The following is a 25,161-nucleotide window of genomic DNA, read 5'->3' on the forward strand; positions in this document are numbered from 1 at the left end:
CATGGGGAGCTACAGAGGGGGTGAAAGCTGGCTGCACACCGTGCAGTGCAGAGAGGTGGTTCTGTGTTCTGACAGCATGGTCTCTCGGTCCTTACCCTAGGTTCCAGCAACATTGTCCTCTTCCCTTTCTCCCTCCCTTGCTGGGACTCGGAGCTGGGCCTTCCCCACCTCAGCTCTTCTGGTTGTCCCAGGGGGTCTGGCCCAGAGAGTCTCCCAGGCCGATCGTCACCCCCAGAGCAGATCTTCCACTTGGTGCCTTCACCCGAGGAACTGGCCAACAGCCTGCGACACCTGGAGCAGGAGCCTGTGAGTCGAGCCCGGGACTCAGATTACGAGATGGACTCATCCTCGCGGAGCCACCTGCGGGCCATAGACAACCAGTACACACTTCTCTGATGGACATCGAGGGATCCAGGCCTCCGCAGCTGCCCCAGGAGCACAAGCAGAAATGTGGCCTTGTGAATGTAATGATCTTTCCTTCCTTCCAGAGAGAGATTTAAGGGACACTGTCAACTGCTCTTTCCAGTTTGGACGTGACCCTTCTATTAGGCCTGTTAAAGGGCCTCCATGTGAGTTCCGTCCATCACCTGGCTTACTTCTTATGTTTACAGGTGTAGTTCTTGTCCACAGATGCTGCTCGCTCTAGCCCTGGGTCCCTGAGTCCAGGCCCGTCACTCAGAGGAGCTGGGGTGAGGGCTGGAGCTGGCAGTGGAACCTTGTTCCTTTTCACTGACACTGTCACAGCTGACAGACTTTCTGCGGGGGGGGGGGGGGGGGGGGGGTTGTCACCAGGAAGCCCAAAACACTAACAAGCCCTGGATTTTCACATTGTAAAAGCAGTCCCGTGGCAGGTCCACGCCACAGGTGACCACTCCTACTCCTGCTTCTACTCTCAGCTTTAGGACAAAAGCTCTGTCAGAGAGACAAGCTAAAAGTCAAAAACGATTTTAAACATTTTACCTCAGATTTTGTTAAAGGATTCAGGTTTCAAAACTAAACCATTGCTTACTTCATTGCACTGTTTCAACTAGCACCCAGGCTGTTTCTGCAGTCAGGGACAGCTATGCAAGCCCTGCTTGACGTGCTCGTGTTCGGAGCCAGCCTGGTGTCCTCAGGACAGCTGCTGAGTAGCTACTGTCCTTCCTAAATGTACAGAGGGCAGTGTGTCACCCATTCCTGAAGTAGGGTGGCAGGGAACAGTTCTACCCTGGTGCCTTATAAATAAACTGGATTCCGGTTTACAGCAGCTTCACAGAGACTTTGGTTAACTGGGGGTAGGGTGTTTGGGGGAGGGACAGGCAAGAAGGGCTCCTGGACCCTTTGTAGTCAATCTTCAACCAAAAGGCTAGGTCAGAGGCCCCCAATGGCTTACTAAATTATCCCCTAAGTAGGCTTTAGGCTCCTTTTTGAGCCAAAATGGAAGCTAAGAATCTGGTGCCATAGCTCATAGCCAGCATTCTGTCCCAGCACACTTGGGCACAGTCTGTCAGGGAGGTCAGACCTCCATCTATACTTGCCCTTCACAAGTGAAACAATTCATATGGGATGGGCTCTGTCCAGAACCTTCCACTTGTAGGCTCATAAACAGAGGGGGCAGTGACAGTGCTGTCAGCTGCTCCTGCATGCTAGCAGACCATTCAGTACAGCCACCAGGCTTCCAGGAAACAGAGGAGTTTAGCACAGCTTAACATTCCCAACTTCAGAAGTGACATAAAACCTCAGCCCCAAACAGTACTGCCTTCCTTATCTGGTGGAAAGGTTTGGTCTGTTCCTGCTACTTACTCCAAGAGATGAAACTTTCACTTCTGGGGATTCTTAGGGGGAGAAGCAGCCACCTCTGTACCACTCTGAAAACTCTTCTGGTGTGTTCATGGATCATACAGTAGAGCTGTGGTCCTTTTTTTGTTGTTGTTGTTTATAAATATTTGGGATTGAACCCAGGGGCTCTTTATCATGGAGCTACATTCCCGGCCCTTTTCAATTTTTATTTTGAGAAAGGGCCCCACTAAGTTGCTGAGGCTGGTCTTGGATTTGCAATCCTCCTGCCTTAGCCTGTGATCCCAGTAACTTGGAAGGCTAAGCACCAACACACCCAGCCCATGGTCCATTTTTAAGGATGTTGGTCTTTATTTTCTATAAGCAGGCTTATCTTGAAGAAGAAAAAAAAGCTAAGTGCGCACTGAAGAAGTAAGCAACATTCTGGAATTTCTTTTCTAAGACAGAAAGGCAATTCTGATTGGTCACTGATCCAGATTTTCTCCTATGTGCATAGGAAAGGGAACAGGTGCATAGTGAACCAAGTGAATGCCCTCCTTCCAGGCATAAATTCAAACATCTTCCAACTAGAGGCATTCACTTCTCAGCAGTTGCTCAACAATATACACATCTCAAGTAGTGCCACAAGGCACACCAGGTACTGCAAACTTAGCAGGTCTAAACTACAGGTTGCCAAAATTTTTTGACAGACAATTGGAAGTCCCCAGAATACTACCTGTGTCCAGGTTACCAGGATGGCTTACATACATTCTGACAAAAAGTCCCTTCATGGCCCTGGAAAAAGTGACACTAAGTTGATACCTTTCTGCTAGAGCAGAGGAACAGTTTGTCCCCAGGGTAGATACTCTCACCAGTGAGGGGCAGGCACCCTGCTGGCTGCAGCTAGTCTACCACAGTCCACATTTCCCTTCTGCCAATCCTCACTGGCAAGGTGAGGCCGTGCCAGCAACTAAGAGCAAGGCTCTGAGCACCAAACTGGACACTAAGTGGCAGGATTTGTCCAGTTAGCCCTACTTATGGACCATAAGTATCACTCGACAGCTCCCAACACCACCACTTCCTTCTGACTACTGAATTTTTACAAACTAACAGTCACCAGCACCAAAGAATTAAGTCAACTAACCTGCCTTGAATTTTAGACCAGCAATCCATATGGCTTTATCTGGTATAAATCTTCTGCCTTTGATCATTTCTGGACCGAGTAGGAAAAAGGAATAGCAATCATTAAAATCTTGGGCCAGAGAACACTATTTTTACATAACAGTTTCTTAACTTAAATCATGGCCTTGAACTTCTCTTCCCTGAGAGTTGCCTGAGATTCCTTCATGCTTTTTATTCAGGGCTAAGGCTATTGCAAGTGTCATATTAGCACTAACATCTTCAAAGTATATTATCCACTGCCTTTTAACAAGGACACACATCAGACATCCAGAGTTTGGTTGGAATAAGCAGCACATAGTGATAACACAGAGTGGATTCATCTTGTATCGTTATAAGCAGAAGGAATTTGGAAAATCTTTATGTATTGTTTATGTACTGTACAAGTAACTTATTCTTGAATAATGCGAATTTTGCTATAATGTACAAGTTGCTATATGTGAATTAAAAATTTTTCAGAATCTTCATTTGTTGCCACAATGTCTGAACGCTATTAAGACTATATTCTCTATTAAAATCTTTATCCTGCTCAAATACTTGCTTTTCCCCTTTTCCTCCCACAAACTAACAAATACTTCTGCGCTACAACTCCAGCCTTTTTTATTTTTGCAGACAGGGTCTAAGTTGCCCGGGCTGGCTTCAAATTTCTGATCCTCCTGCCTCAGCCTCCCAAGTTTCTGGGACTATAGGTAGGCACTATCATGCTTGATTTTATTACAGTTTTTCGTCTCCTGCCCTCTACTGGTAAAACAGATGTCTAAATTGGAACAGCTTCTGACTAATACATTTTGTTTCTGGAGATATGAAAAAGAAAGCTTACAGAATCGGCGCCAGCTTGAGGCTGTGGACTTTCAGTGCTGCCCAACTCTGGCCAGCCTTCCTCCTTCTGAAGCCGACTGCTAATCCACCAAAGAGAATATCTCAGTCTTGTCATTTTCTAGAGATACCTTGAACCAGAACTAAAGGTGAAGAAGAAAAGTCATTCATAGCCACGACCTTCCAGGAAGTTAAAGTAGCAAGCAGCCCACCTGCCTCGATAGCCAGTCTCCTACAGTACACGAAGTAGCTTAGACAAACACACACTAACTTGATATCAGTTTTTAAAACTTTTTTTATTTTTTAATTTTTTTTAAGTTTTTATTTTATATTATCTACAAAGTAAAAGTTTTTCCCTTAACTTAAAAGTTGAACCACTGTAGACAGTGATCACCTCATCAAACTTGATTTATAAATAATAATCCGTCAGTTTGACGGTAAGAGTTTACTGAACCTTTGTCAAGTTTAGTAAAAGGGTGTTCCAAGTCTTGATTTTTTTTTTTCCTTTTTTAGCAGTAATAGCAGCAAGAATCACTCTTGTTACTTCTTTTGCTAGCTGATGTGTTCATGACTTTTTTGAGGGCCATTAAAAAATAAATAACTTCCAGTTTTGGCAAGCAGAGCTGGGGTACTTGCGGGACTTGGAAACAGCATATGGAATTATGGAACAGCCCACAAGTTCCTAAATGCCTCTACTCGGTCCAAATATCTTCCACTGCAAGTGAACTGTTAGCATTCCTATTGGATGTTACAAGAAATCAACATATATTTTTTTAAAAACAAAATAAATGAAATTCTAGTTTTCTGTGCTTCCAGTTGGTAGAAGCAGAAGAAGGGAGGAGGGAATTTGGCCTTTCGGTTCCTCCAGGGCAGCCTTACAACTGCTGTTGGTGGTGGGCTTGTACTGTAAGAAAGAAAAGTGAATATTTAAACAGAACACTGGCAACACTGAATATTAGCCTAGTGCCTCTGCAGCACTATCCTGTGAACTATCCTTGTACTAACTGAATAGGACTCAGAATTTATTCACTTGCCCCCTCCCATCTGTACCAAGGTGGGGAGGGATAGGGGGTGGGTGGTGGGTGGGTAGAAACAAACCAGTCAGACGTAAAACCACTTCAGATAAAACTCCCAGAAGACCTGCTGCGCAGGGGCAGGAGAAAAGGCCTTAATGTACCCCTCCCCAAATCTTAGCCAAGCACAGTATTGCTTTCAGAGTGACAGGTGAGACTGAAATATCGCCATGGCAGCCATCCAGCTCCAGAGCACAATCGCGGGTATCCTCCCCGGCCGGGGCGTAGGCTGGCGCTGCTGCTACACTCAAACCACTCCGCACACAGCACTTGCTCATCTGTGGTCTCCACGCTACAATCAAACTCTGCCATGGTAATAACCCCCCACATGTCAGCCTGTTGGGACTCAGGAAGGAACACACTGCCCTGTCCAGCCTATCATAACAAGGAAGGCCAACTGAGTCCTAGGCATGCGTCAGCTATCCGGAATGCTGCTGCTGCTGCTGCTTCTCATCAAGCCAAATCCTGTATACCATCAGAACACACACAGACTCGGCTCCTGGAAGCCTCAGACCCTGACCTTGACTGATCATCACAGTCCCTCCTGTGCACACTAAGACGGGTCTTGCTATTCTTGAGTACGGGGCTAGAAGCGCTGGCCCTGCCTGCCATTCAACCTGTGCGAGCAGAATGCTTGGGGTGCCCCGGCGGCCCCTGCACACACACGCCTCACCTGAAGGGTGCGTCATATAGGGGAAATGCGCTGTTGTCGAGACTGGAATGGGCTGTAGTGCACTTTGAGCGAGGGCGGCCTGGGGACCGCCGGGTGGCTGTGTCGTCATTAGCATCATTGGCGCATGGGCAGTTGGATGAGAAGGAACCATTCCTGACTGTACATGAGCCTGAAACAGAGAGCTCTTTTACGCATACAGGCAACATCTCCGGCTTAAACAACATGTCAACTGTTCCTCTCACTGGTCTGGGACACTCAGGAAAGGACAAGGGTGGGCCTCAGGGCCTCCCTTTTTTTCCTCCTCTGGGGACAATCCCTGGTTCACCTTTTGATATATCCTGCAGGGCTGAGGGAGTAGGCACCATGTAAGCCTGAGTAAATGCCAGGGCTGCAATGACCTGATTGCCAGTGTTTTTCATCACTGAATCTGTGTGGGGGGCAAGGTCTTCACAAAAGAGCAGGCCTGACCTGAGCAAGGGCAGCTTCCTCAACTTACTATTACATGAGACACAATGGTGCTTCAGAATCAGGCTTCCTTGTGAGGCCTGAAGTCATTTTACAGAGAGCATTCCTTTCAAACAGGAAAGCAGATTGCTACCTGATAAGCAGGACTGTCAGATGCCATCATAGGGGTTATCCTAGCCCTCTCCTCGCGTGGCCCGCCCCCTCTGCTGTGGCCTGTTCATCAGGCAGGGAGAAGGAATTCTTGGGCTCTCTTTATTTTCTAAAAGGTATGCTGATGGAGCCGGAGGAGGAGGAGGAGGAGGCGGCGGCTGCAGGTAATGGCTCCAGTGCTATGGGAAGGAGTCATCTGAAGCTATCTGGGCCAGTCCAGTGTCTCTGTACCAAGTGATAGCAAGTTCAAGTTGGAAAGGAGATTTTAGCCCAAATAGCCGGACCCCAGCTCTGCAAGGGGTTAGCAGGGCCAGGAAGAGCCCTCGTTTCCTGCCTCACAGACTCCACACTGTTCTAGACCATAATCTTCAAATGAAATGCATTTTATGCAAATTAACTCACATTCAAATAGGCCCATGGCATATTTGGGCTTCACTATATTAACCTTTTTACTCTTTCTGCACAAAAGCAACAAGTAAGGTTTTCTGGAACCCCAACTTATATTTGAATTCACATACTTATTTAGCCACCATCTTCTGCTAGGCACCTACAAGACCCCAGTTCTCATGAAGCTGATTCCACCAAAGCACTCTGACCCACACTGAACAAACCGCTCCCTCCCCATTAGCAGGAACAAATAAATTGCAGTGTACTACACTACAGAACCTGAACTCTACAGGGTGAGGAAGTCAACTCTCCTGCACTGTGGACCACTGGTTACAAGGTACATTCTGAGAGAGCTCCAACTGTGTCCAAACTCTAGCCCACACCTTGCCAGAGCCTCACTGGCACACTATTTGACAGGAAATGGAATTCAGTGAGATAGGGTCTCGCTAAGCCCACCTAAGAGAGTTTTGTTATAAACTAACAGCAAAGACACCTAATACAGCCAGGTCACCCTCAACAGCTCCAGGGAGGGCCTTCCAGGACAGCACTAGAGTCCAACTTCAGTGCAGTTCCTTCTCATTACAATCCAACTTGGCACAGGCCTGCACTGGACCTCTGTCAGCAGCTGATGCAGACGGCAACCACACCTTTCAACCTTTGGAAGCTTATACTGGAGGTGCTCCAAAATGCTTCCAGGGCACCTGGGTGTTTCCAACTTCTACTTACACTGCACCAAAGTACAAGGCCAAGCTCTCTCAAGAAGTACAACACATGGTCGAAACAGATGGAAGGATAACCAGGAAAAACAACTGGAAAGACTTCTGATTAGCATTCAAGCTGACTCAGCTGAGAATCTGTGAAGGCCTTCCAACCCTGCCAGGCTTCTGTGTGTATGTGTGGAGGGGTGTGTATATATATATGCACACACACACACGTATATATAGGAGTGAAGCTAAAGAGACGTAGCAAAGCAGACACAGGGAGGAAAGGACTGGGTACATTCCAGAGTCAAAGAAAGATACTTTTAAGGTCTCAGCTGGGAAACGTTAAGGGACTGACCAGTAAGTAAGCAACTTCACTGATCCCGTTACAAAATCACACCGACATTTAACTGAGGGCCAGATCACGTGTACTGAGCAGGGAAAGGAGACAGGCAAATGGCACCACACACAGGGTTTCCTAGCTTTGAGAGCATCTGGCTCTTTGCTGCTTATTTGAGCACCACTACACCCTACTCCGTCTTCACAGGAAGTAGGCTAATGCTGGATTACCTGAGGTACATGGGCCATGTGGGGTGGATTGGTATATGCCGGCTGAACGTGAGAAGGATGGATTGTAAAGACGGTCTGTTGTGCTGTTGGGAAACTATTCTGTGGCGACTGCGTATTGGAGGCAGGTGTCATGGAAGGTGGGGTTGGTGCGAGCCCCGCGTGGTAAATGGCTGACTGCTGCTGTGGACTGGCCAGATGGAGAGCCTGGGCGGCCTGGTGCTGATGGTGCTGCAAAGCAATGGGGAAAACGTGAGATTAAGGGCCATACAAACAGTGCTTTGCACCTGAAAATGGGCTCTCCTAGGCACACGTGAGATGAGAGCACAGCAAAGTCCAGGGGCAGAACAGTGAGGATGGGTGGTGCTTCCTGCCCAGAGAAATTCCTAAAGCCCGACTCTCAAACTGGGAGTTACAAGTCCCCAATCAAGCAGAGGGAACTGACAGATTCTCTCTGTCAAAGAGACTCCTAACTACCTGCATTCATAAATATGACTAAAGAAGCTAACAAGGGAAAAATTTCATCACATAAACTTTAGGATTGAAGTAAAGTCCCAAGCAAATATGAATTTATGATAAATTATGAACTTCACATGAAATTAGATTTTTCAAAGCTTATCTAATCACCTTAGTTTCATCATATACCTTAAATCTCCTTTTTATATTTTTTAAAAATATATTTTAGTTGTAGTTGGACACAATACCTTAATTTTATTTATTTATTTTTGTGGTGCTGAGGCTTGAACCCAAGGCCTCACACGTGCTAGGTGAGCGCTCTACTGCTGAGCCACAACCCCAGCCCTTAAATCTCCCTTTTTAACCCCCACCCCGACTCCATAGGTGAGTAGCTGAATGCTGGTGGCTGTACTGTGTGTTCTGAGCCTGTGGTGACTTGCACCTTGCCTGACTCTGAAGACAGTGCTCAGTAGCCAGAACAAGGAGGCAGCTCCATGCAGGCCCAAGTTTTTCCTTACCTGAACAGGACTGGGTGCAGGATGACTTCCACCATGTTGGCTTTGTTGCTGTCCAGTGGGGGTAGCTGAAGGCTGAGGATGTGGAGTATGTGGGTGCAGGGTAGTGTTAGGGTGCGCATACTGCTGAGCAAGGGAGCCCGTGGAAACTAAAGTGAAAGAAAAAGGACCGTGTCCAACGGACATGTTCAATGACTGTCACTGCTCCTCGTACACTTATCAACTGAGCTTTCTTGACATTATAATGCCTAACATATGCTGTTCACAATCTCTATAGCCATTTGAAATAAATTTAAAGTTTTGCTTAACAATCAGACTAGCATCTGATTTGTACACATTAAAATCTGGCTAGTTTGAATTTACTCCTAAAAATAGTCACTAGTTTTCTGCAGACGCGACTTAAAAGCCTAGGCAGGAACAATTCAAGCAATTAAACTCATGGTCGTGAAGTTACAGATTCACACTCACTTTCTTGCTAAAGGCCATCATCTGGCTAACCTCACCATGCTACTGCCCTGGAGTTGGCACAATGTTCTGTGGGCACACACTGTAATAGGGCTGGGAGAGGAGATGTGTCAGGTATGTGGCAAGGTCAAGGCTCTACTATCGAGGCCAATTCACAGGAGTCACTCCTCCACTCAGTTTGTTCCCTAAGGTTCTACTAAGAATCTCCCACCTCTGCTTTATAAAACAAGATGAAACTATGTAAAAAACGATAGACTTATTTAAGTTAAAATGTGATCATTAAAGATAAGAACCTACAAACCAATTCTTCATGAATCTCAGCATGGGCTCTACCTTGGTACAAAACAGGGAAATCAGGCACAATGATTGTCTATGACTTCCTAAACTGGCAACTAGAGAATCAAAGCCCAGTAAGATGTCCACTGCTTCTACTAACTCTGAAGAGTACCCGAATACAAATTTAACCTTCCTGCAGCAGTGCAGAGAGAACAGAATACTCACAAGCCACAGCTCTAGCAGCACCTAACTCCCAGCCCTCTCCCAAGAAAAATGAATCCTTCTATCCCTCAGAAGTCAAGTCTGCACACAGAAATGATGCCAAATTTGTTCCACACGTTCTTCATGTAATGTGTTAGCAAACACAGACACATTGCGGGGTTGATGGGGGAAAAGCAAGCACACTTTAGGGATCAAGTACCCAATGTTGCCAAGAGTCACAGCAGGGACAACTCTGGATGTGCTCCATGTCAATGGTATGCAGAGGGTTAGGTACATGTAGCAGTCTTATAATGTTTGATGTCTAAAGTTGAGGGTCACCAACACTTCAGACCAAATAGTTTCCCTTGCAACTGCAAATGTGTCTCTTAGAAGACGGATGGGAAAGGCAAATTGCACTGCTGGGATCACTTGTGCATATCCTGCCATGCCACCACTGGGTGGGTATTCTTTAATATCCAGTTGAGACTGAACAAAGCAATTCTGTATAGATCCTGGGAAAAACTTCCAAACTGTAAGAGTCAACGTACAGTAGAACAGTTAAACAAGAAAACTGTGGTAACACATTGTTTGTTTTTGTTTTTGCTTTGGGTACTGGGGATTGAACTCAGTCAGGGGCACTTTGCCACTAAGCTACATCCCCACCGCTTTTGAGACAGAGTTTCACGGAGTTGCTGAGGCTGGTCTTGAATTTGTAATCCTCCTGCCCTGGCCTCCTGAGTGTGCAAGACAATGAGTTTGATCTCCAGCACTACAAAAATAAACTCTGAACCAGGCAGTGGTGTACACCACAATCCCAGTTAGGGAAGCTTCAGAAGCTTAGGCAGAGAATCACAAGTTCAAGGTAGCCACCGCAACTTAACAACACTCAGTCTCAAAATAAAAAAATGCAAAGGGCTAGGGATGTAGCTCAGTGGTATAGGGACCTGGGCTCAATCTCTAGTACTGCCAAAAAAAGAAAACAAATTCCAGCCAAGTGCTATATTATTTTTATACATAAAATACAGTCATCACAAAGAGAATAATTGTGCCTCCCCATTCTCATAATTAAATTATTCATCAACTGGAAAAATGTAAAAATTCTGAAATTATTTGGAAAGAAAATGATATAATATTTTTACTATGCATTCATTCACTTATTTTTGTAGTGTGGGGATTGAGCCCAGGGCCTCATGCATGCTAAATGAGTACATTTTTTATCACTGAGCTATATTCCCAGACTCATTTACTTTCTTAAAAGTGGGGAGTTTGCTGGGGCTGAGGTTGTGGCTCAGAGGTACAGTGCTTGCCTTGCACATGTAAGGCACTGGATTTGATCCTCAGCACCACATAAAATAAATAAAAATGTAAAGCAAAGGTACTGTGTCCATGTTCAACTAAAAAAAAAAAAAAAAGAAGAAGAAGTTGGGAGTTTGCTATGCTGCCCAGACTATCCCTGAACTCCTGGGCTCAAGAGATCTATCCTCTTGCCTGGGGCTCTCAAGTAGCTGGGACTACAGGATACTGAAACCATGCCCTTTTACTATTCATATTTTTAAAATTATACATAAATTTACCAATATTCTCAGGCTGTACAGTGGAGTATTCTAATCCATAGCTAATTTGCATGCATAGCACAAATACTACAAGGAACCAAAGCAAGTAAATCTACATGGGCTTTGTTTAAAGCAACAAAAGTCATTCTCTCCCTACCTAAATACTAGCAAGCTACAGGCATTATCTAAGGAGATGAAATATATCCATTATAAACTACAAATAAATTTTCAAAGAGGTCTTGTTAGAAATATTTTTCTTTGTTCATCTTTGAACTCAAAAGACCCCATAGCAAGGAATTCTTTCAGAAAAATAAGTAACTAGGAAAAAATGTGAAACTTACATTTTAATTCAATAATAATAACAAAATTATGGTTTGGTTCTTTAAAAGGCCAGTTACAAGGAGGGAAGGAGATAAACTGAAGAGATAGGAAAAACACAGTTAAAAGAAGAGGGATAGATAAGGTAAAGAAACTGAGATAGGATAAACAAGGGAAAAAAAGCAGAATTAGGGAAAAGAAGAAATGAAGAACAAAGGGTTCTAGCTCAGTGTATTATTTAACTGCTTTTGTTACACCTGCTAATTTGGATGGGGGTGGCACAGGAGTTGGTTTTACCAGGGATTGAACGCGGCGGCACTCAACCATAGAGCCACATCCCCAGCCCTATTTTAGAGACAGGGTCTCACTGAGTTGCTTAGTGCCTTGCCATTGTTGAAGGTGGCTTTGAACTCGTGATCTTCCTGCCTTAGCCTCCAGAGCTGGTGGAATTACAGGTGTGTGCCACTACACCAGGCAACACCTGCTGTTTAAGATTCCAGGGAAGTTAAAAATTATTTTTTCAAATTGAAATTTAGCTATTAATTAGTTAAACTTCTATTTATAAAAACTTCAGTAGCCTTCACGGAATCTTCTGGATTGTGTCCAGATAGTCGAAGAACTATTGCTTCTTTGGGCTAGACTTGGTTCATAACTTTCCCATTCAACATGTTCCTTGGCATAAATATTTAAAATTCTAAATATGCTATTGGTTAAATTCTTGTAATATTAACCACATTCCAAAAACAACCATGATCCCTTGAAACAAATTCAGTCCATAAAAGTGTGTTCAATTTGTAATTAGGTTTTATCATTTTGACCTTGGATGTACAAGTTGTGACAGATCACCAGCACTTCAAAACTTTAAAAATGAAACAAAACAAAGGATTCCAAATTTAAAATTTGATGTAAATTCAGAAAAATGGATGTGAACAAAAACTGAAAATGCTTGAGGGGAATAAAAGGCAATTTGACCAAACTATGACAAAATGGCTCAGAATGGAGAAGATTAATTAGCAAATTAAATTATAAGTAGCAGCTTAATGGTTAGTTTGTTTAAAAAAGAACTTCCATTCCCTTTTAGGGGAAGTTGCACTAAGGCAATTAATGCTTAGGTGTGATGATTAAGGACCTTTTAGCTACTTACCAGGAAAATTACTCTGGACTACTAACAGAGACAGTAAGATGGTGAGGATAACTACATTTGAGACCTCAACTTGAGTATGCAATAAAATTAATCACTGGCACTACCTTTTATACACTATAATCACAGACATATTTTCCTTTTAATAGTATATACATACAGCAAGACTCCTTTTTAAAGAGCATCTATTAAAGGATTAAATTTGTTAACATTTCCTAGCACCAAATAAATACTTCTTTGATCAACTTATTTTTGGATACCAAGTCATGGCACAATTAATGAAAATTTAAGGTCAAAATGCTTTTGAAATGCTAAGTCTGGCATTTACTAGGGTCAGACATTGAGTCATTCCAAAATAATTCAAAATGTATTCCCTAACATAAGAATGTTAATCCTTATATCCTCTAGAATATGGTATTTCACTCAAAGGACATACTTTAATGGCATACATTTCTCAAAAATTTTTATTAATTAGTACCCTCCCTATTCAAATACCCAAATCCATGACCTGCCTTATTATAAAAAAGTTGTCCTACAAATAGTGGAAAACCCACCTCACAAGTTCATTTCTGAAAGAGAGCCCTGCCAGACTTTCTTCACGCAGGAGCCACTGCTTCCCTTTGCACTGTGGGAGAGGAGACCTGAGCACAAGAGGCACCCACTGCAAGATCTTGGTTTCCTTTTGAGTGAAGCTCCAGACACACATGAATGTATCTGCTACCTGAATATTTTAAACCTCCAGTCATACAAAGATTCAAAGGACTGAAATGCTTCTCCCCTCGTTTTTCATCAACCCTATACAATTCTAAACTTTGGTAAGGGGCACAGGACATGACTTAGTGCCTAGTATGCATGAGGCTTTGGGTTTAGTCTCCAGGATCTCAAAACACACACATACAAAAAAAAAAAAAAAATACCCTGGTAAGAATAAATTTCTTTATAAGGATACTAAGAAATGACAAACAAAAACCAAGGTTTTTAAGTTTTATATACAAAGCTTGTACCTTGGTATTTAAAAAGAAAAACCACTATCCAGAAGTTTGCTTGAACAAGGAAAATATTAGGCATTTCCCAAACAGTAACATGTTTGCTTGGTATGCAAAAATTTCTCAAACGACTCAATTTTTCATTAACTCCAGCTCTCTTAAGCTGGGTCATATTTCCTTTTTCAAAACTCTGAATTATTTATAGATATCATACTTTTAATGATTTTGTCTAGCACAAGGAAAATAATGTTCAACAAGTCTGCTCCCTTAACATGTATTCTTTAAAAAGTGTTTTACTGTACAATTAAAATTAGTATAAAAAACCCAACTCACTGGCAAAGTAGAAAGAAGGGCTTGTCTCCTTGTTGTATGGTAATTTGGGGCATGCTGAATTTGGGAAATAGAAAGGTAAATTAGCCTTTTAAGGTGTGCATTTTACTAAATTTCTGGAAAGGTTAACACAGTTAGTAATCTTTTTGTATTCATGCACAATTCATTTTTATTTTATAAGAAACGAGAGCACTTTTTGACACTGCTACAGAATTTTAAAAGTGGATTGAACCGGAAGACACTTTTCTTCTGTACTGAGATGTCAAGTTCCACATGCTGACTTGCTTCAATGAAAGGAATAAAATGATTATCTGATATAAAACCATTATCTGATGAAAAGAGCATGGCATCTCTCTGAACAACCTTGATATAAATAAAATACCCAAATAAAACAATATTTGGCAAATTCAAAAGAGACACAATTTTGTAAAATAATAGAAATGTCATTATAGGCATCTGGTAGTGGATTCAAAAATTTAGAAATGACACAAACATGAAAATGTTATTATTTCTCATTAAAATATGTCCATATAAAGGGTGTGCTATGTCTGCATGTGTCTAAGTACATCTGAAAGGATGAATATCCAAAATAACAAATAGTTGTCAGGCAGAAGGATAATAGTATTTTTATTAACTCTGTGTGTGTGTGGGCGCGTGTGCGCGTATATATGTATTTTTTAACTTATCTGCATAAAACTACCAAAACAAACCAAAAGATTAAAGCTTTACTGTTACTGTTTCTGAAAGGTAAAGCCAGTGGTTTTATAAGCCAAACTGAGATGAATTAGAAGATTGGATGGGAGGAAACTCCTGAGGAGGGTAGAGGCAATGATCAAAGACTAAAGTCAAAGAGATGAGGGGTGTAACAAAAGTCCTTAATGAGATAGCTAGAAAGCATACAAGTTTGGGCTGGGGTTGTGGCTCAGTGGTATAGCACTCACTGGCATGTGTGAGGCCTGGGTTTGATTCTCAGCATCACATATAAAGAAAATAAATAAAGGTACTGTGTCCATCTACAACTAAATACACACACACACACATACACACATATATAAAAGCACAAGGTCAATGTTTTAGAATGTATTCATCTCCTAAGAATTTAAGTATTCAGTAATGTTAGCATATTTATAATAAATATATCAAAATTTAAAAACATCCTACAGTCAATTCATGATCAGCTATATTCTCAAAGCCTTTTGCTTTGACTATAACCATTAGTGAACAAAAAGATGATAAAAAATTGTCACCAACATCTGAGTGCATAGTCTTATGATTGCAATGAAAAAAAAATTTAAATCTATATAGGACATAGCTTAAAAATAAAAATAATTCAGATAATTTAGTTCCTTCAGAAATATAAAATACTGTTCAGGGAGAGAAGTACAAAATTAGCTTTTCTATGAAACAATATTGTTTTAGTTTAAAGCCACGTACTTAAAACTGTTCTTTTTTTTTTTTTTTAAGAGAGAGAGAGAGAGAGAATTTAATATTTATTTTTTAGTTCTGGGCGGACACAACATCTTTGTTTGTATGTGGTGCTGAGGATCGAACCCGGGCCGCACGCATGCCAGGCGAGCGCGCTACCGCTTAAGCCACATCCCCAGCCCTTAAAACTGTTCATATTTGGCAAAATTAGGCTTTAAAGGATCTAAAATAATTCAAATAAATTACTGACAATGTACTGAAGAACTGCTTTAGCAGATTAACTTATGGGGCTTCTGAATGAAAAAACAAAATAATTAATTTTCTAGTGTTCTTTTTAAGACTTGGAAGTACCCAACAAAGAACTAGTTTAACTAGAAACAATCATACGAAAACATAGCCTTGCCACTACTGTCTCCTCATAGCAGGAATCAATTAAATACAACCTGCATAAATTATAAATAATAGTTCAGATTTGGCTGAGCAATCTTCTCCTGCCCTGAAAGAACTAGCTTTGATAACTACTTCATTTCAGCTTCCACTAGAAGTTACCTCTAGTGGTTTTGTTTTTGGCAATATTTCCTACTTAACCATACTTGAATGAACTTCTGGGTACAAGATCAATTGCTTTTCCAAGGGAAATGTTCTTGGATGGTAGTTATAAAAACCATTAATGCCTCAAATACAGTATTTACCATACAGACTACTTCAAGCCAATGAACATCCATCCAAAGATGAAGTTTATCTTGGCAAGGAGTCAACACATTGGAAAGATTCTGTTCAACATCATAGCACTATCAAAATGTCTCCAAAGTGTGGGTACAAAAGTAGCTGTTCTCTAAAAGCAATGGGAATTTTGGCTCAAAATTTCAGATCTTGGGGCTGGGGTTGTGGCTTAGTGGTAGAGCGCTCACCTAGCATGAATGAAGAATTGGGTTCGATCCTCAGCACCACATAAATGTAAAATAAAGATATTGTGTCTACCTAAAACTTAAGAATAAATATTTTTAAAAAAATCAGATCTTATTCTAAGGGGAATATGACAGAAAATAAGAGGAAAGAATTTTTTTTTCTCTACTTGTTATGGTATGTTCATCAGAAATGTACAATCATAATGAACTTTTTACCTAAGCCTTTAGCAAACTGGAAAATTGCTTAAATGTATACAAATGTGAATTAAAACCAGCATGATAAATCAACAATGACTTTTCATACATGTATTTAGCCCTGGTTAAAACAAACACAAGTCAAATGACAGGAGACCACAACCAAAATAACAAAATCAGTCTATCACTATATCTTTCAAATAAATTAGACAGGCTTCTTAAAAAAAATGTTTTCCACAATATAATGATTACATAGTTTTTTATTTAAAATTCCTAATCCACAATAAAAATCTTCCAGTGATGTTGTAGGAAATTTAAGACCAGACTTATGTGTTTGATAGAAGTAAATGCCCAACTCCACATTGAAGGAGCAAGCCTCCAGAAGGAAGCAAACACTTGGCTCATTAGCCTACACAATAGCATGGCTGTCATTTATTTTAAAAAAGGATGAAAGAGAAGGTATGAAAAGCCAGTGTATCTCAAGAAGACGGTGTTTGCCAGAAATCTCTAAATTCAATTTTGCTTAGACTTATCCATTCAAGATATCAAAGTTTTAAAAAAAAGTTCACATTCTTGGGCATTCACAAATTTTAAATATGTTTAAAAAATAAAATAAAATCTCACATAGTTGTACGTAATAAATGTAAGTTAATTTTCTACTTAAAATTTTTTGAAATGCTAAGGGGGGCATGATAACACAGGAATTCTCAGAAACATTCCCAAACATTCAGAACACAACTAACAGCTTAATTAAAGTGGCATTAATTCAAGGTGTATTTTGAAAAACATACTTTAAGGCAATCCATTAATTCTCATACATACAAGTGGAAACTTTATTTTAAATTATCAACACTGAAAAATGTTTTAGTGCTTTAGACAGTTGCTAAGTTGACACAGACAAAGTTCTCAGGCCATAAAACTAAGATAGTTGGTTTTAAAAAATTATTCTTATATAATAAATACTGTTTAATTTTATAAAAATACTTCTCATTTATCAGTTTATACTGACTGTAAAGTGTCAATAACCTAAAAGAGATATAATACTATACAATTTTGACTGCTTACAATAAAACATGATGCAGAAACACAGTACCATTATAGCAATAGCAATAAAAATATTTAATGCCAGTGACACAAAAATGAGAAGAGAAGGATGTTTTCAGCAGTACTTTTAAGCTTTTATGCACATTTTCTTGCATGCCTTGGGCAAGCTACACCAAATGATAACACTGACAAGGAAGATAAAGAAGAAATTTTCTTCTCAAAATTGTTTTGCTGTTAATAGTATCATTACATTGTAGTTCCAAGAGGAGAGACATGGAAAGACAGAACAATTGCCAAGTACAGAAGTAAAAACTCTTTGCCAAGACTTAATACAGGGGAAGAAAAGGATTAATCTTTTTCTTCTTGACCTTCAATGTCATGAGGCCAGTTTATTTTTAAACAGAGAATGCCTTTACAGAGCTTTAAAACAAATTAAGAATAGTCACACACAGTGAAAAAGACAAAGTGCTTCCTACCGTACATCGCGTGTGTCTGCTCGTGAGCCCCGTACTGGGTTGCAGAAGAAGATACTAAACCAGGCTGGGCATGTGCTGGTGGTGCCATCATTCTCGCGTTACCCTGTATTACAGGACTATAAACATGAGGATGCTGTGTTCAAACAAAGAAACAAAGAAAAAACATTAAAATATCAAAAGAGCCAAGCAGATTTTAGTTAATTTTTAACTCGATGATTCCTAGGTTTCCAGAAGCAACTGAAAATTCTATAGCCTTTTTGGCTATTTCCTTTAGAACTTACCCTGATCAGTAATGATTGAACATATATTAAAAAGGCTTCAAGTTCTTATTTATCTTTTCTACCATAACAAAAAGCAAAACAATATAAAGGAAAATCACTTGACCATATTAAAAGTTAAAATTTAAAAATAGAAATTAAAATTAAGAGGCCATACAACCTTACCTGAGACTGATAATGTGGCACATGCTGAACTAGTGGCTGATTTGGAAACTGCTGAGGACTATAGGCAACATACTGAGTGGAGTAAGCTGGTGGGGTGGCTACAATGGGTGGACCTGCTGCAGAGGCTGGGTGCATCATGGTGCTCTGATGATGCTGGTCTTGCCGCTGTTGGGGCATATTTGGTACTGTGGGGGAAAAAATCCTCATTAAAGGAAAACAGTACCTCCTCCTTAGTAAAACAGCTACATTAGCATACTACATACACTCACATCGTCTACAAAGCTCAGCACGATTGGACTCTCTTGCCCACCTCTCCAGCACTATCTCACACCACTCTTACCACCATTTCACTCACTCTGGGCTGTTTTCCTATTGCACATGCTATTCCTCAGTCTCAAACACCAGTCCCTAACTTGCAGCTGGGAATGTCTGTGACTCATCCTTCAGGGGTCAGTCTGAAAATATCATCCTCAGTGAGATCCTCTATGACCACCATCAGACAGGACCTACCTCCTATAACAGACACAGCAGTATCAATGCCTTTTGCTTCACACCAAGTCTCAGGTAACGTGTTTATATCTACCACAAGAGATCTGGAGGCGTGTGTCTGCTCATGAGCCCAATACTGTCTGACATACCAAAATTAAGCCACCTTGCTAGGTTCATTTAAAGAAAATAAAAGTATGACAAAAGAGCCAAAAGAGAGTCAACACCCATCACTGAATTCTCAATTTCTCCCTCTTTTTCAAACCCAAGTATCATGCAGCACAATTTAGCAGATAGCAGGTGTCTAAATGACGGCTCTATTTAAAAAAAAAAAAATCCCTTTGTGTCTTATATTGTTCCACACAGATTTCCTTTCCCTTTAGCCCAAGTAAAGCTTTAGTTAAGAACTCAGATCAGGGCTGGGGTTGTTGCTTAGTGGTAGAATGCTTGCCTAGCACGTGCAAGGCCCTGGGTTGCATCCTCAGCACCACATAATAAATAAATAAAATAAAGGTAAACAAACAAACAACTCAGTTCAACTGGCATCTCTTTGTTGAGTTCTTTCTAGTTCACACAAGTGAACTAGATCCTGTGTGCCTTTTCCTTCCATGTCTACATAGCACCTATGCTTGCCTGAGATCTAGTTCTGGTGTGACATTAACCAAGCCATTCAAGGGAAGAAACTTTATGACCACTGCTTTAAGGTATGCAACATGTTCATAAAATCATCAGAATTACACAAGTATCTTCAATTTCTTCACAAAATTTTAATTTTGTTTTGATTATTTAAAAATTTTGTCTTCATAATAAGTGTTGGCGAGGATGTGGGGAAAAAGGTACATGCGTACATTGCTGGTTGGACTACAAAATGGTGCGGCCAATATGGAAAGCAATATAGAGATTCCTTGGAAATCTGGGAATGGAACCACCATTTGACCCAGCTATCCCTCTCCTCAGACTATACCCAAAGGATTTAAAAACAGCATACTACAGTGACACAGCCACATCAATGTTCATAGCAGCACAATTTACAACAGCTAAACTGTGGAGCCAACCTAGATGCCCTTCAGTGGATGAATGGATAAAAAAAAAATGTGGTATATATACACAATGGAATTTTACTCAGCAATAAAAGAGAATAAAATCATGGCATTTGCAGGTAAGTGGATGGCATTGGAGAAGATAATGCTAAGTGAAGTTAGCCAAACCCAAAAAAACAAATGCTGAATGTTTTCTCTGATATAAGGAGGCTGACTCATAGTGGGGTAGGGAGGGGGAACATGGGAGGGAGGGAAAGGGAGACGGAAGGGGATTAGCAAGGACAGTGGAATGTGATGGACATCATTATCCAAAGTACATGTATGAAGACATGAATTGGGTGTCAACCTACTTTATAAACAGAGGTATGAAAAGTTTTCGTATATATGTGTAAAAAGAATTGTAATGCAAAAAACAACAACAACAAAAAAACCCAAAACAAAAACCAAAGTACATGTATGAAGAATCGGTATCAACATATATATATGTATATGTGTGTGTGTATATATATCTTTATATACAAAGATATAAAATTGTGTTCTATATGTGTAATAAGAATTGTAATGCATTCTGCTGTCATGTATTTAAAAAAAACTAAATCAATTAAAAAAAATTTGATTAAACATTTAATGAATGTTGCTGAGATTTTATCTACTTGGGAAAGTGAACTTGAAAGCAGAAGAATGCAATGGAGTAAAATATTTTCCTGAATTAATCTTGATGGTTCATTCTGAAAAGGCACCTTCTTTTTTTTTTTTTTTTTTTTTTTTTTTAGAGAAAAAGCTTAATTTTGGCATAAGAAACACAAATAATTACTTCAATCAAATTCAATTATTTTGATCAAATGGAAGTTTGTCCAGTTAAGCTCAATAAATTAACCAATTTACTACTGCTTTTGTTATCTGATTATTGCCTCCAGTCAAAAAGCTAGCTATTCAAACGTATTATTGTCTTCAAAGTTAAAAACTTCTATAATCTTTGTTACAGTGGTTTTGTTTTGTTTTTTTCCCCCTTCCTAAACTGAATTTATGTTATTCTTAACTTAAATCAGAGTTCAGGTGGACATACTTTAACCTATAGTTCACAGGATACTCTCCCCCTCATATAAATAAATATTAACAGTGTCAGGGCTAAGAAAGTCTGCTTTATGTTAATTAAGTCCTTGACTTTGGTGTATTTTCAAACACCTCTCAACCTGTCTCAAAGGTATAAAAGGCAACTCTGCAGTTTATAGCAAGAGGGTAAAGAGATGGTTTATATAAAGACGATACTACCCTGTAGGAAAGATACACTTATACAATCCATAGTATATTTTAGAACCAAGTCCTTGCCTTTGCCTATTATTTCAAAGATATTAAAAACACCCTTATCTAACTCCTCAAATGATTATAATTTAGTAAACTAGCAGGATATAAAATTAACATACAGACTTTCATAAGAACTTAGAAGATGCTATGGTAGAGAATATCTTAGTTTACCTTAACAACAAAAAAGTTTATATCTGAGGCATAAACTGAAGAAATGCACAAAACCTTAAGAAGAAATGTTAAAATGCTCCTGAAGATAACAATTTGTTCTTGGATTCTCAACAGCATGAAGATATCAATTTTCTTCAAAGTTAACTTATAACTTTACAGTCATTCTAATAAAAATGGTAAATCCTAAATTAAAATTCATCAGTTGATACTATAATACCCCAAATAAATAACAATAAAAAACTTCGTCACCTTCTGAGGATAATAATAAATCAACTCATATTATATTGAAGATGGCCTTAAAAAGAGAAATGATAAGCATTTTAAGTTGACTTAAACTTAAAAGCTTAAGCTATGCTTCAAGGTAACCAAATAGTTTAGTGAGGTAAAGTTTTTGTTTTGTATTTTTTGGTACTGGGGATAGAACCCAAGGGTGCTCTACCACTGAGCAACATCCCAGCCCTTTAAATTTTTTTTTAATTATAGAGGGACACAATACCTTTATTTTATTTATTTCTATGTGGTGCTGAGGATCAAACTCAGTGCCTCACATGTGCCAGGCAAGCACTCTACCACTGAGCCACAACCCCAGACCATCATCTTAGCCCTTTTTATTTTGAGACAGGATCTTGCTCAGTTGCTAAGGCTGGCCTGGATCTTGTGATCCTTCTGCCTCAGCCTTCTGAGTCACTGGGATTACAGGTGTGCACCACCACACTGGCTAAAGATTTTCTTTATAGAAATATTCCACCTAATTGAAAAAGGGATTAAAAGAAGAGAATGTCACCATTTTGCAATCATTAATGAAATAATGCATCTAGGTCTATACAATGATCAGAAATTACTGCTAAAACAAACAGGAAAGAGTTATGGAAAATGTTATCCTGGATAGATGAGGATTGTAAAAACTCACTGGTTACTCCTACTATTACAAAACAGAAAGACGATGTTACATGACTCCTACTGAAAGAACATCCATCAGCCATCAAACAATCCACATTTAACTATGACTTAATAGAAGAGAGTCTAGTAACTCCTACAGAATACTAATAGATGACACCATGCCTAGCATTGCTTCAGAATATTCCAGTGAAGCCAGGGCACAAATGACAGGGGTATGAATGAGACGTGACTACCCAGAAGCTGTTAATGTCTTAAAATTTTCTTAAAAAAAAAAAAAAAAAAAAAAAAAAAAAATATATATATATATATATATATATATATATATATATATGGCTGGGGTTGTGGCTCAGAGGTACAGCACTTGCCTACCTAGCCCATGAGGCACTCAGTTCGATTCTTAGCACCATATAAAAATAAATAATATAAAAGCAATCTGTCCATTTACAACCACAAAAAAAATTTTTAAAAGAAACACACACACACACACACACAAACAAAAAAAAACCCAGCCAGGCGCTTATAATCCCCAAAGATCAGGAGGCTGAAGCAGGAGGATCAGGAGTTCAAAGGCAGTCTTGGCAACTTAGGGAGGTCCTAAGCATCTCGGCAAGACCCTGTCTCAAAATAAAATATAAAAGGGCTGGGGATGTGGCTCAGTGGTTAAGTGCCCCTGGATTAAATCCCCAGTATTTTTTTTTTTTTTAATATTCATGTTTTAGTTGTCACCTTTGTTTTATTTATTTTTATGTGGTGCTGAGAACCGAACCCAGGGCCTCCCATGTGCTAGGCGAGCGCTCTACTGCTGAGCCACAACCCCAGTATTAAAAAAAAAAAACACAACCCCACAATCCTCGGTATTTAAAAAAAAACAAAAACCGCAAACAAAACTTGAAAAACTGCAAATTAGGAATAGATCCACATCGAACCCTTGCTTAACAATGAAAGACAATGTTTTACTCCTGAGAATGGGAACATGGCAAGATGATAGTATTTGTTAGTATCCTAGAAACCTCTCTAGTACAGTATAAGAAACAGACACAGCAACTGAATAATTGTGAAAGTCTAAAAAGCATTATCACAATGTGGCAAGACATAAAGTCAAGATTTAAATGCCAAATGCTTCTCTATGTCTAAAAAACAAAGATTTAAAAAACATCATTCAAAATAGCATAAAAATATATAAAAGTAAATTTAAGAAAGCATGTACAAAATTGATATAATGAAAACTACAAACAGTAGCAAACTGAAGACCTAAGTAAATGGAGAGATATAATTATTTATATCATAAATTGAGAATTATACAATCAGTGAAGAATCCACATTAAAATAATTCAGTGCATAATCCCAAGCTGACCACAAAAACTTACTGGAAATGCAAAGAACGTAAAATTATCAAAACAATTTTGACAAAGAAGAATAAATATGAGGAACTTACATGAACCGATTTTTAGATTTATTATAAAATAACAGTAAAGTGTGTATAGCATGAGGGTAGACATAAAGATCAAAGTGACAAAACAGGGGGCTGGAGCTTTGGCTCAGGGGTAGAGAACTTGCCTGGCATGTGTGAAGCCCTGAGTTCGATCCTCAGCACCGCATATAAATAAATAAAATAAAAGATCTATTGACAACTAAGAAATATTTTTTAAAATAAATAAATAAATCAAAAAATAAAGTGACAAAACAGTTCACAAATGAGAACCACACACAGATGGGTCAACTGAAAGATGCCAAAGAGATCAGACAAGAAAAACAGGCTGGATCTAAATACAGGCGAAAAGGAGAACTCGGGCTAAGGTTGTGGCTCAGTGGTAGAGCGTTTGCCTAGCATGCATGAGGCACTGGGTTGGATCTCCAGCACCACATTAAAAAAAAAAAAAAAATTATATAAAAATAAAGGTATCTGTCCATCTACAACTAAAAAAATAAAGAAGAAGAACAACAACAACTCCACCTTTATTTCATCTCCTACACAAAAATTAACTTCAAAAATCAACCATATGGGGCTGGGTATAGAGCTTAGTTGGTGGAGCACTTGCACAAAAAGCAGAAACTTTAGGAAAAAACTTGATAAAGGGACCTCATCGAAATTAGTAAGACTGGTTCTTCAAAAAAAAAAAAACCTAGTCAAGTGCAAACCACAGACTGGGAGAAAATATTCACAATACCTATATTCAATTAGGACCTGTAACTAGAATATAAAAGTTAGTTCTGGGGAGTGATATTGACCAAATCAAACTGTTATACTGTGTGCGTGTACAAATATGTAACAAATCCCATAATTATGTACAACTATATCAATAAAAAATGTAAAAATAAAAAGTTACTTAAAATTCGTAAGAAAACTCAAAATTTTATAAGGATAAAAGATTTTAACAATTAATTTTTTAAAAAGCTGACAAATACCCAAAATTCACATGAAAAGAAGCTCATCATCAGTCATAATCAGGGAAATGCATGTTAAAAATCACAATGAGAATCTGTAACATACCCAACAGGCTGGTTAAAATTAGAGATGGACAATACTGAGAACTGGCAAAGATGGAGAGCAAAACAAATTTGATCATTGAAATGTAACAAGATACAACTACTTTGGAAAACAATTTTTGTTTTGTTTTGTTAATTGCTAGTTAATTGAAATATGTATTTAACCATACCTTGACAATTTTTTGACCAAGAGAAGTGGACACAAAAATGCACACAAATGTGCATAACAGTTTTCGTCAAAATAGCAAAAGCTGACAATCACACAAATGCCTAT

At 39.4% G+C, this 25,161-nt stretch overlaps 2 protein-coding genes across 7 annotated transcripts in view; one reads left to right on the plus strand and one right to left on the minus strand.

Annotated features, from left to right (window-relative positions):
* The window catches only part of Sh2b3 (SH2B adaptor protein 3), a 32,217-nt gene extending 31,445 nt beyond the window's left edge, over positions 1-772 (plus strand). Inside the window, exon 8 of the mRNA XM_027949112.2 lies at positions 101-772. Within this exon, the coding sequence (XP_027804913.2) occupies positions 101-396 (296 nt within the window). The 3' untranslated portion in view covers positions 397-772. The remainder of the gene's footprint in view (positions 1-100) is intronic.
* Positions 773-4,027: 3,255 nt separating this feature from the next.
* Atxn2 (ataxin 2) overlaps positions 4,028-25,161 on the minus strand; it is a 108,097-nt gene continuing 86,963 nt past the window's right edge. For 3 of the 6 annotated variants that reach the window (XM_034636777.2, XM_034636778.2, XM_071616868.1), the window contains 7 exons: positions 18,499-18,683; positions 18,056-18,188; positions 14,011-14,064; positions 8,741-8,886; positions 7,770-7,997; positions 5,497-5,665; positions 4,028-4,654 (listed from right to left, as the gene is read on the minus strand). In XM_034636777.2, the coding sequence (XP_034492668.2) occupies positions 4,626-4,654; positions 5,497-5,665; positions 7,770-7,997; positions 8,741-8,886; positions 14,011-14,064; positions 18,056-18,188; positions 18,499-18,683 (944 nt within the window). In that variant the 3' untranslated portion in view covers positions 4,028-4,625. The remainder of the gene's footprint in view (positions 4,655-5,496; positions 5,666-7,769; positions 7,998-8,740; positions 8,887-14,010; positions 14,065-18,055; positions 18,189-18,498; positions 18,684-25,161) is intronic. The other 3 variants (XM_027949136.2, XM_034636775.2, XM_071616859.1) reach the window with 2 other exon arrangements.

This window comes from Marmota flaviventris, chromosome 1 (genome assembly GCF_047511675.1).
Source record: "Marmota flaviventris isolate mMarFla1 chromosome 1, mMarFla1.hap1, whole genome shotgun sequence".
Lineage (NCBI taxonomy): Eukaryota > Metazoa > Chordata > Mammalia > Rodentia > Sciuridae > Marmota > Marmota flaviventris.